We start from the raw sequence: 12,125 nt of genomic DNA, 5'->3' as shown, positions 1-12,125 counted from the left end.
TCACACTGTATAATAACAAGACTTTTGCTATGCATCAACAGTAAAAAAGAGTCTATATATATGTCTATCATCTAAGAGGTATGAATATATCTAAGATATATGAGCAACACTCTCTCTCTCTCTCTCTCTCTCTCTCTCTCACTCACTCTTTCAACTGACTTGGCGTCGGAGGAGATTCCGCCGGCCAACTCCTGGCGGGCCTTTGTTTTGTTTCAGGTCACAGGCGGAGGGACGAACCAAAAGCTGCCATGTTATCAAGCAAAAAATAGCATCAACAACTACAGCGATATTTAAATAGGAAATCACGTTCCTATGTTTCCAAAGTATTCTCAATTGAGACGTTGAAATATATAGCAACTCGATCATCCAATTCATTGCTTCTAAGCCATGGCGGTGGGGCCTTGCCATGAGGCAAAATTCTGCGACCATTATATGTTGCTTAAACCGAAAGATGCAAGTTTAGGTGATCTTGTTCGCTTGTTACTTTCCTCTACATCAGACACAAGCAGATTCATTCAGTGCACGGAAGACGAAAAAGAAGCGCCGATGGTATATAGTCAACTCTCTCTTTGTGCATAAACTCCTCATTTTCTGGGGAAAGCCCATGGCTCACATGGGGAATATGCTGGAGCAGTGGTTAAATCTTCTTCCACAAAACGGAGGATTTCTCATGCTATTTTCAAATTTCTTAAAAGGTTTGGATCATTTTTCTTACCATGCAGTGAATTAATTAGTAGATATATTGAGCTTCATGTATATATAGTTAGTTCCAAATATAAAGGAATCTGCTGCAACCATGTGTATGCCCAAAAATTGCATGCATGCAATAATAATACTATCATGTTTGTGTTGTAATGATAACTAATGCAGAATTAATCAACCATGATTGGGTTAATTTATGCAGGAAATGTGGTGTGGCCGGATAGGTCATCGGCGACGTTTAGGTCTGTGTTGGGAAATCTTGATCAAAGAGTGAAATTAGACAAAAGCATTAGACCTGGTGACAAAAAATATAACGCGTCTCTTGCTATGATGGCCTCTAAATTGGCATACGAAAATGAAGCATTTGTTCAAACCACAATCAAAGAACAGTGGAGACTTACAAGCCAAAACATAATAAATGCATGCGTCTATTTAATTTTAGGGTGAAAGACCTTTTTGGTACATAGAGTTTGGAAATTTTATTTTTTAGTACCTCAGTTTTAATTAGCATAGCAGATGATACCTAAGTTTTGGAAAAATATTAACTTGGTATCTCCGTTGATTTTTCAGTCAAAATACTAACGATATGTCACGTGTGAACTCCTGAGAGTAAACACATGTCCTAATGTAAAAAATAAAAACAAAAAATAAAAAGCATTAAAATTAATAAAAATATTAAAACTTTAAAAAATAAAAGTATTAAAAACTTTTAAAAAAAATAAAATAAAATAAAATAAAAAAGATAGAAGAGGGGTGGCTCAGCCATCCCCATGACCTATTTGGGGGTGGTTCGGCCACCCCCATTTTGGCTAAAGGGGTGGCTCAGCCATCCCCATTACCTATTTGGGGGTGGTCGAACCACCCCCATGGCCCTTGGGCCACTCACAAGGGCCAAAACCCCTTAATACATTTTTTTTTTTTTACTCTTTAGCCCTTGGCCACCCCTAAGACTGGCCATTGCGGTGGGAGCCACCCCTCTTTTTTTTTTCTTTTTTTTTTCTCTTTCAATTTTTTCTTTTGCTTTTATTTTTTCTTTTTCTTTTATTATTTTAATTTTTCAATTTTTTTATTAAATTTTAAATTTTTTTATCTTTTATTTTTTTTATTTTTTTTAACTTTATGACATGCACGTGTTTACCCTCAGGGGTTAACATCTGGCAAACAGTTAGTTTTTAGATGGAAAAACTAACGGAGGTATCAATACAGTATTTTTCCAATACTCAGGTGCCGTCTACAATATGAATTGAAACTAAGATATCAAATAATAAAGTTTCCAAACTATAACTACTAAAAATGTCTTTAACCCTTAATTTTATGATGCCCATTGTCTATGTCATGATGATTCATTTTCTTTTTCATTTTTTGCGCAGATGAAATTCTTGGGGTTCTACAACTTCTGGAACGGTAAGAAAATATCCCTTAAAAGTTTATGGTTAGACAGCCACAGGCCTAGGTTACTACATGGAGTATTTTTACCTAATTAACCTTAATCTGAAAGAAACTATCTTTTTAATGCTTGTACTTAATTAAAACTTTCCGTCTTTGAACATTTACTGTCAGAGATATATACAGATTGGGTAAACAATACTGCATGTTGGTTGTGATTAATTAAAATATGGCAATTTTAAGTTAATTTAAGGATTTTTATACATCTGGATTACTATAATATATATATTTGTCTGCTGACGTAATAAACAAGAAGCTCAATTAATTTGTTAGGTTTGTGTAACCTTTTCTTTAATCATAAATTTCCTACAAACTAGTTTATAAAAAACTCATACAAACCAATCTCTAAAAGCGACATGTGTCATTTAAGCTATATATTAAAAAATCATATAAGAAACACATGCAATATTCAAAAAAAAATATGTGATTCTCACGTGCAAATAACACATGTCACTATTAGAAGTTGATTTTATAGAAAATTTCATACCAATTAACCAATTTATAAGAAATTTCTATCCCAAATTTAAATAATATTGATGGCTTCCATTGCTAAGAAGAAAGCTCGATCAGTTGTAAATTAAAGAAGGGAAACAAATTAAAAACACGTTGCACTTGCACGTTTAAGGCTATAATTTTTTATCAAGTTGGCCCTGCAGAATCAGTTCTTATCAATTTAATTGTAATCTATATTTTACTTCTTTTTTGTTTTTCTCTTTTTGGTTAGTCTACATGTTACCTTGTCCTCGATCGCCTAGTTTACATGCATGCTGAGCATTCATTTGGTAAGATCATAGAGTGTTTTGAGTAAAATATTGCTTGTTTTGTTCTTATATTACTACTACGTACGTACCCTCTGGTTGCAGTCAAAACATTTGAGAAAATAACCACTCTTTATATTGTCTCTCCATGCTAATTGCAGCACTCAATTTTGAAATTCCGTGTTAGTTGTGTCATTTTTTGTACAAGATACCAAAAAAAAAAAAAAACTCTTACTATATATCTTACTAGATATTCTCACACTATATTGTAATTGATGCCTCTACTCTATATATGAGGTTGTTGCTCTTTTATATATAGAGGAAAGAAACAGAAAACTTAAAACATTGATAAAGCTAAGCATCTTTACATTTTATAAAGAAAGTTTCATCCGCTTTGCTTTTGAATAAATTTTAAGTAACATGTGTTATTGTTGCCAGCTTGGCAGAATTTTTGCTTTTTATAAAAGGTCCATCAAGTTTCTCACATGTTTTATCTCATCATTCCATCTGGTTGATAAGGTTAAGATTTTCTTGGTCTTCTATTGGTGGGAAAGCGACTTGATTTTGGCTATCTTTTTAATATATATGACACGGTGCTTCTAGCTATGTCATTTGCTAATAAAGACAAATTGTATCCCAAAACAAGATTTTTTTCTTGTCGTCATATCTAGCGTCAAGCAAATATTCAGCTTTTCTGATTTGATCTGCACTTGGGTGTATAATTAATTGAAATTTCAATATGAGTTTCTACCATCCATTAATTACTATAAACTTCTTAGTTGTTGATTCTTTTTAATTTCTTTTGCCTTGTTTGATAAATTAATTAGCTTGGTGCGCTCAACTCAAGCCATGATGTTCCGAGATACAAGAGCTCAACCTAACCTGATCGTGGTTGCATTTAGGGGCACCCACCCATTCGATCCAATAGCATGGCAGACAGACGTTGATCTCTCGTGGCTTAGGCTCAAGGGGGTAGGTAATGTTCATAGTGGGTCTGGGCCTGCAAAAGGACGACAAAGGGTGGCCAAAAGAAATAGAAAAAGGAAGTAACCAACCACAATTTGCTTACTATGTAATCAGACAAAGGCTAATAAACATATTGCAAAGAGGGGGGGGGGGGGGGGGGGGGGGGGGTGATTGTTGCACTATGCCTCCTGATTGGATTCCAGGTTCGATACAAGGAGCCAAATAAAAACTACTTGTCATTATTATGGGCCATACCGAAGCGTCTAAATGCAGTTTGAGAGCTGCTCCGGAGTTTCATAATCCCATATATAAAGGGTCCGGACTACAAAGAAAGTTGGTAAATGAAAATGATTAGGGTGGTTGGATTCATAATTCCCAGATTAGCAGCACATTGTCCTCAAGATTATGTTAACGTTACCCGATTGGGGTCAGCTCGAGACCTCAAAGACCCAATTCATCAAAGAGATTCTCAAGTTGATTGACACACGTGCTAGATATCAATGCGGTGTATCTTTCAAGTTTTTGTTGGTGGCAACTGACAATTTCTTCTTTCAAATTTGTTACTTGTAAGGATAACGTTACATTATATTGTGTGTGCATATGTATCTTGTCTCATATTATTTATTGTTGTGTATATATATATGTATTACTAACCTATATATATATAGGCATTTCATGTACAGTATTATGTGTAATTCAATATATAATATTATTCTCAATATGGTATCAGAGCACAAATTCTAAATCACTTTTACTTTTCTTTTTGGCATTTTCCCAAAAAAAATTCCGGCACCACCTTTGCTTCAGTCAAATATCATCGCTCTGTCGTCTTTGGTCCTTCTTCTTCTAGTCATTGTCTTGAGTTGGTGACTACACCACTCGAAACCTTGGGAGACGACCATGCCAGAGCCATCAAGATCACCTTCATCAGAGACGTCACGCGCCTCCACACGCTGCCTGAAGACTCTGCCGCCAGAAGAACCTGTCGTATGCCTCGCGCCACTCCTAACGGCCGTTCATCCCGATTGCAGCGCCACTCCATAGATCCGTCGCCGAGCTATCCAGTGACATCCAGAACATCTCCATCAGACCACTGACATGCTGCCCGAAGTTTCTAGATCTCAGCTTCACAATTCCACGCGCTGCCATCCTACCGTGCATGTATCCACGTGCCTATAGTGCTCTTCCGTTGGCCATGTCGACCCTAGCATTCTGTTAACTGATCTTGGGAGTGGCTAAACCACCAGCTTGTCTATTTTTTAAAAAAAATTAAATTTAATTATTTTTTAATTGAAAAATGACACTTGTCAGGAGTATTGTAGGCATATTTCGACAAAATGAGTCTTTTTGAAACTTTTTGGCAATTTAGGGAGCCAGAGTCCAAGGGTTAGTAGTTTGGGGAGCTACTTCCAAAACAGCTAATAATTTGAAAGGCTAAAATATAATTTTTCCATATATAATATTCACGAGTGTGGCAAGTGTAGCTCACACATGCATGGAGCAAATGAAGAATTTGTATCCTGAAAGGCTTGTTTTTATGTTGTTGGGATATCTTATTCAATGAATTCCATTATATTTGTTCGGCCGATGAGTTCTTGCATGGCCTAGCTACTTGGAATGAGTTTCTGCTCAAGCCAGGAAAGAAGCCATGTGGGTTGAAGGCTTTTCGTTAGGCCTTAGAGACAAACATATTGAACTGAGCCTAAAATTCATTCTGCAATACATGCACAAATCAATCCAAGCCATATTGGACACAACGGAAAAAAAGCTTCAAGGAACTCCAAGCCAGCACAAACAATTATGGTTGGGTCTGCAAAGCTTCCTGGCTACTGTAGAGGAGTTTAATTGTAAAGAGTATTAGAAACTTTGCGAATGCTTTCCTTACGGTTATGGAGAATCCGTTGAAGGTTTCATTCATGATATTGATAAATATGTTGACATCATATATACCGTTAGATGTAACAAAATAAAATAACTCTTCATGCATATTAATAGTAGTCTGACGAAAATAAAAGCTAATTTTCTTGTAAAGTTTCTTGGTCGTAAAAAAAAAAAAAAATAAAATAAAATAAAATGTAAACAATTTTGAATGACTCCATAAACTTGTAGAAGTTACGCTTAGAAAATAAAGCTAATTGCATGCCTTGTTGGATAAAAGATTTGACTAAGAAAAATAAAAACACAAAAGGAAAATACCATCACATTTAATTTAGTAGTTGCTAACACGTCTAAATTATTGACGTAGTGAGTCTAGCGACCTTGTCAAAGAATGTTTGAAAAAAAAAAAATAATAATAAAAATAAGAAGAAGAAGAAGAAGAAGAAGAAGAAGAAGAAGAAGAAGAAGAAGAAGAAGAAGAAGAAGAAGAAGAAGAAGAAGAAGAAGAAGAAGAAGCACTTTTTACCCTTTTTTTTTTTTTTTTTTTTAATAGAGTTACTGGTGGGGGCCTATCTAGTTCCGTCACCATTCAGAAGTCATGATGATCATATAGACAACCTTGTGGAAATTTATTAAGCATGATGTAGACATTATTAATTACAATCCCCGATTCCACCATGCAGATGTTTATATTTCCACGGACACCCAAATTTAATTTATCTTTGTACTCAGGGGAGAGAGAAGGGGAAAAGAATCTTGTTTATTTAAATGAGAATTGATAACGTTCACTTTCCTTTTTTTAATATTAAAAAAATCAATTTCAAAAGTAAAAGTACATTTTTCTTTTATTTTTATTTTTTTTAATTAAAATTAATTTTTTTAATATTAAAAGGGAGAGAGGAGACGGCTGAACGTCCCGTCTCTATCAATTCTCTATTTAAATTAATAAACTATCTTTAATAATTATACTATAACAAGCAATGGGGGTTATTAATGTCATAAAAACATGAAGCCAATACTATATTACCCTGATGCATAAAATATTGTTGGCAAACTTTTATTGTCGCGTTTGAAGATATAGGAGTGTACACGTGGATGTGATTATTTATAATATTTGTAATCGCATCATATTTTTGTTAACCGCATCCGTGTGGTTATTGTAGTTATTATCCGCTATTTGCATATTAGATGATGAACATATTTTAGACTTTTGGGTCTCTAATTAAGAACTATTTTAAACTATTTTGAAAATAATTTATGCTGTTTTTTAGTATTTTGAGCTTGTTTTAATTTTATTTTTTTTTTTTAAGCCTTAATATTTTCAAAATATATTGATTTAACAATATTACTTTTACCATTTTGCCCAAGTGTTACACTAAAAAGCAATATAACTAAGCAAATCAATGTAAACATAACTAAAACGACTATACCTAATTCAAAACGGCATCATTATATATGGTATTAGACACTCAAATAACGTCGTTTTGGTGAATATGTTAACTATATTATATATAAAATATATACTATATACAAAGGGTATGCGGGTGCAGTTATTATTAATTGTATTTGCATACCCTAAAACCCATATCAGCATCCGCATATGTGAATAGTAAATAGTGTAAATAGTTGTAGATATGGTTGGTTAATATCCGTTCGCATGTATACCCTTACGTTTGGTTGTTTGAAAAGAAAAAAAAAAATAGTAAATTTTTTTAACCAAACTCCAAGTTAGAGTAAAAAAAAAAAATGTCATTTCTCAAATAATTACTCAGCAGGAAAAGAAATCTTGGGATATGCTGTCCTAAAAGTCTTCATTATTATTATTTTTTATAGATAATGCTGTCCCAAAAGTCATTGTACTTTTTTTGGGTTAGAATTGAGACTTGGCTTCATTATAGCGCTCTCTCTCTCTCTCCCAATTTTCTTAACATATATTTTTCTTAAAAAAAAAAATCACTTCACATATATACGGTATGTATTTAAGTTTTTCATATGCGCATACACGTTAAACCCCACTTATAAAATTAGAATAGAGCCTAGTTGAGTATTGAATGCTCAATCTTAACTCGTTTAATTTTTTTCGAACATGAGTATAGCTTATTACTGAGTTAAATAATTTGTTCAATTTCTCTTCAATAATTTTTGAATGATTTGGAGTTTGTTCATAGCTATTCGATCAATTAACTTATTCATTTTATATATAAAGTAAATGTTTGGATGATGCAAATAAAATTGAGAGTTGAATTTTAAATTAAGATCTGATTTAATTTCAAGGTTTTTTATGTGATGACCCATTTTTTAATATATTCGATCCCCCAAATTAGGGGCCATATATGGTGAGCTTAGAGACGATGGTTAACCAACCTTCAAAACTCAAATTGAAGTGTACGTACGTCGACAATTAACGGCAAGAATTATTTTTTATTCGTTCATGCGAGTGACACCCCACTCTCCAATTTGGCATCCATTATTAATAGCCAACAAGTAAGATTAATTAATAAAAAAAAATTAATAAAAGCCATACTTAAGCATTATCTCTTGCCTTATCATTTTTTCAAAAAACTAATTATGACACTTAAAGAAGTTGAAATATATAAGTATGACATCACATTCCTATGTTTCCAAAGTATTCTCAAATATTGAGACGTTGAAATATATAGCAACTCATCTTCTTCATTGCTTCTAAGCCATGGCGCCTTATGAGACACAATTCTGCGAGCATTATATGCTGCTTAACCCAGAAGATGCAAATTTACGTGATCTCGTTCGCTTTCTGCTTTTTTCTACATTAGAAACTTGTAGATTCATCCAGCGCACGAAAGAGGAAAAGGGAGATTTTTGGCGCCGATGGTACATATGCAACTCCCTCTTTGCACAGAAACTCCTCCTTTTCTGGGGAAAGCCCATGGTTCAGGTAGGGTATATGCTGGAGCTGTGGTTGAATCTTCTTTTACGAAATGGGGGATTTCTTATGCTGTTGTCAAATCTCTTAAAAGGTTTGGTTCATTTTTCTTTTCTATGCAGCTAATTAATTAGTGTATAAATATATATATATAGTTAATTAGTTCCAAATATAAAGGAATCTGCAGCAACCATGTGTATGCCCAAAATTGCATGCATGCAGTAATGATGGTATTATGTATGTATGTGTTGTAATGAAATGGTAATGATAATTAATGCAGAATTAGACCATGATTGGGTTAATTTATGCAGGAAACGCGGTGTGGCCGGATAGTTTATCGGCGACGTTCACATCTGTGGTGGGAATTCTTGATCAAAGAGTGAAATTAGACAAAAACATTAAATCCGGTGACCCAAAATATAACGCGTCCCTCGCTGTGATGGCCTCCAAATTGGCATACGAAAATGAAGCGTTTGTACAAACCACAGTCAGAGATCAGTGGAGTGTAATAATTAACTATCATTTACATGGCAAAACATAATACACGTGTTTAATTTTATCATGATGATTTATTTTCTTTTTCATTTTTTTGCGCAGATGGAATTCTTGGGGTTCTATAACTTCTGGAATGGTAAGAAAATATTCCTTAAAAGTTTGTGGATAGACAGCCACAGGCCTAGGTTACTACATGCAGTATTTTTACTTAACCTTAATCTGAAAGAAACTATCTTTGTAATGCTTGTACTTAAAACTTTCCGTCTTTGAACATTTACCGTCAGCAATATATATATAATCAAAATATGGCTATTTGAAGTTAATTTATGGATTTTTTTTATACATCTGGATTAATATAATATATATATATTTGTCCCCTGATGTAAACAAGAGGCCCAATCAATTTGTTAGGTTGGTGTAACATTTTCTTTAATTATAAATTTCCTATATGTCACTATCACAAGTTGGTTCATACAAACCAATTTCATAAGAAATTTCTATCCTAAACTTCAGTAATGATGGCTTCCATGACTCAGAAGAAAGCTCAATATATCAGTTGTAAATCAAAGAAGGGAATTAAACAAATTAAAAACACGTTTCACTTGCACGTTTAAGACTATAATTTTTTTTTTTAACGAGTTGGACCTGCAGAGTCAGTTCTTAATTATCAATTTAATTGTAATCTACATTTTACTTCTTTTTTATTTTAATTTTCTTTTTTTGGTTAGTCTACATGTTACCTTGTCCTCGATCGCCTAGCTAGTTTACAGGCTCATGTACATAGTTTCATGCTGAGCATTCATGAATAAATTTCACCCGCTTTGCTTTTGAATAAATTTAAAGTAGCTCGTGTTATTGTTGCCAGCTTGGTGGAATTTTTGCTTTTTACGTACGAAAGGTCCATCAAGCTTAATTCTCACAGGGTTTATTTCATTCTTCCATCTGGTTGAAAAGGATAAGATTTTCTTTGTTTTCTATTTGGTAGTGAAGCGATCTGGTTTAGTTTTGGCTATTTTCAATATGACATATATGGTGCTTCTATGTCATCTGCTAATAAAGACAAATCTTACGGCAAATCAAGATTTTTTTCTTGTCGCCATATATGTCTCCAAGCAAATATTCAGCTTTTCTGATTTGATCTACGCTGGATGTATAATTAATTGAAATTTCAATATCGATCAGTTTCTACCATCCATTACTATAAACTAATTAGCGGTTGATTCTTTAATTATTTTTTCATTGTCTGATAAATTAACCAAGCTTTGTGCTCAATAATTTGTTTCTTCAACGTTAGCAAAAGTTCAAAAATAAACCATCAGAGAATTCTTCTTCTCTGCTGTTGCTTTTAGTATATGATTTGCTTGCAATTTTACAATATATTTTCTCTTCTTTTATGACCACATAGAAAAGAAACAGTTGCATGTAATCCATTAATGCTTGACAGATTACCTAGGACAACCTTCAACTCAAGCCATGATGTTCCAAGATACAAGAGCTGATCAACCTAACCTGATCGTGGTTGCATTTAGGGGCACCTACCCATTCAATCCAATAGCATGGCAGACAGACGTTGATCTCTCGTGGTTTGAGCTTGAAGGCGTAGGTAAGATTCATAGTGGCTTTATGAAAGCTCTCGGCTTGCAAAAGGACAAAGGTTGGCCCAAAGAAATAGAGCAAGGAAGTAACCAACGACAATTTGCTTACTATGAAATCAGAAAAAGGCTGAGAGAAATATTGCAAAAGAATGAGAATGCGAAATTTATATTAACGGGACATAGCTTGGGTTCAGCGTTAGCGATTCTGTTTGTGACTGTTCTAACAATACACGAAGAGGCATGGTTGTTAGATAAGTTGGAGGGGGTGTACGCATTTGGACAACCAAGGGTGGGAAACAAGCAACTTGGGGATTACATGAAGGAGAAGTCGAAGAAGTATGATGTAAGATATTTGAGGTATGTTTACTGCAATGACTTGGTGCCTCGGATCCCTTATGATGATGAAAATCTCTTTTTTGAGCACTGGACGCCATCCCTCTACTACAATAGCCTCTATAAAGGGAAGGTCAGTGCTCTCTCTCTCTCTCTCTCTCTCTCTCTCTCTCTCTCTCTCTCTCTCTCGTCAAGCTTATAAAACAGTAGAATTTTAGGTTAACACTATGCCTCCTGATTGGATTCCAGGTTCGATACGAGCCGAATAAGAACTACTTCGCATTATTATGGGTTATTCCGAAGCGTGTAAATGCAGCTTGGGAGCTGCTCCGGAGTTTCATTATCCCATATATAAAGGGTCCGGACTACGAAGAAAGTTGGTTAATGAAAATTATTAGGGTGGTTGGATTGGTAATTCCTGGATTAGCAGCACATTGTCCTCCAGATTATGTTAATGTTACCAGATTGGGGTCCATAGCTCTAGACCTCAAAGACCCAATTCACCAAAGAGATTCTCAAGTTGATTGACACGCGCACTAGATATCAAGGTGGCATATCTTTCAAGTTTTTGTTGGTGGCAATTGACAATTTCTTCTTAGAAAGTGTACATGTTAAGCGCAAGGGTATAGGGCTGTCTGAGGGGAGTGTGTGAAGTGTGGTTTGTCTGAAGAGGAAGTTTCGTGAAGGTGAACGTGTGAAGTGAAAGTGGGTGCTGAAGTGATAAGGAGGGGGTAGTTTGGAGTCAGCCACGTGTCCCACTTGTTGAGTGGGGTGTGCGTGTATCTCTCTGCTTTAGATAATGTAGTAGTGGTTAGTGGGCTTTTGTTAAGGAGTTATGGGCAGTTATTATGTATGGGTCAGTTATCTTAGTGGTGGGTCAATGGAGTCCAGTAATTATCTTAGTGGGTCAATAGTTATTGTATTTAATTCAGCATTTCCAGATTAATGAACCATCCAGAAACTATCTTGAATTTGTATCTCCTAGCTGTGAGTTAGAGAGAGCAGATGGATTGACCCAAACTAATTTCATTTCCAACATTATTACCTCAA

At 34.6% G+C, this 12,125-nt stretch overlaps 1 protein-coding gene and 1 pseudogene across 1 annotated transcript; both read left to right on the top strand.

Annotated features, from left to right (window-relative positions):
- The first annotated feature begins 387 nt into the window (after positions 1-387).
- LOC133866107 (triacylglycerol lipase OBL1-like) lies at positions 388-4,969 on the top strand (annotated as a pseudogene).
- Positions 4,970-8,399: 3,430 nt separating this feature from the next.
- Positions 8,400-11,675, top strand: LOC133867065 (triacylglycerol lipase OBL1-like). The gene is made up of 5 exons (XM_062303742.1): positions 8,400-8,746; positions 8,964-9,157; positions 9,250-9,283; positions 10,592-11,208; positions 11,325-11,675. The coding sequence occupies exons 1-5, from the start codon at positions 8,440-8,442 to the stop codon at positions 11,601-11,603; spliced, it is 1,431 nt and encodes a 476-aa protein (XP_062159726.1). The 5' UTR covers positions 8,400-8,439; the 3' UTR covers positions 11,604-11,675.
- The last annotated feature ends 450 nt before the right edge of the window (positions 11,676-12,125 follow it).

The sequence above is a fragment of the Alnus glutinosa genome, chromosome 4 (genome assembly GCF_958979055.1).
Source record: "Alnus glutinosa chromosome 4, dhAlnGlut1.1, whole genome shotgun sequence".
In the NCBI taxonomy this organism is placed as follows: Eukaryota; Viridiplantae; Streptophyta; class Magnoliopsida; order Fagales; family Betulaceae; genus Alnus; species Alnus glutinosa.
This window is presented reverse-complemented; position numbering and strand designations above follow the sequence as displayed.

Coding starts and splice junctions, on each gene's coding strand:
- LOC133867065 (XM_062303742.1), top strand. CDS start 8,440: ATGGCGCCTTATGAGACACAATTCTGCGAGCATTATATGCTGCTTAAC. Junction 9,284..10,591: donor GTTCTATAACTTCTGGAATG/GTAAGAAAATAT, acceptor AATGCTTGACAG/ATTACCTAGGACAACCTTCA. Junction 11,209..11,324: donor ATAGCCTCTATAAAGGGAAG/GTCAGTGCTCTC, acceptor ATTGGATTCCAG/GTTCGATACGAGCCGAATAA.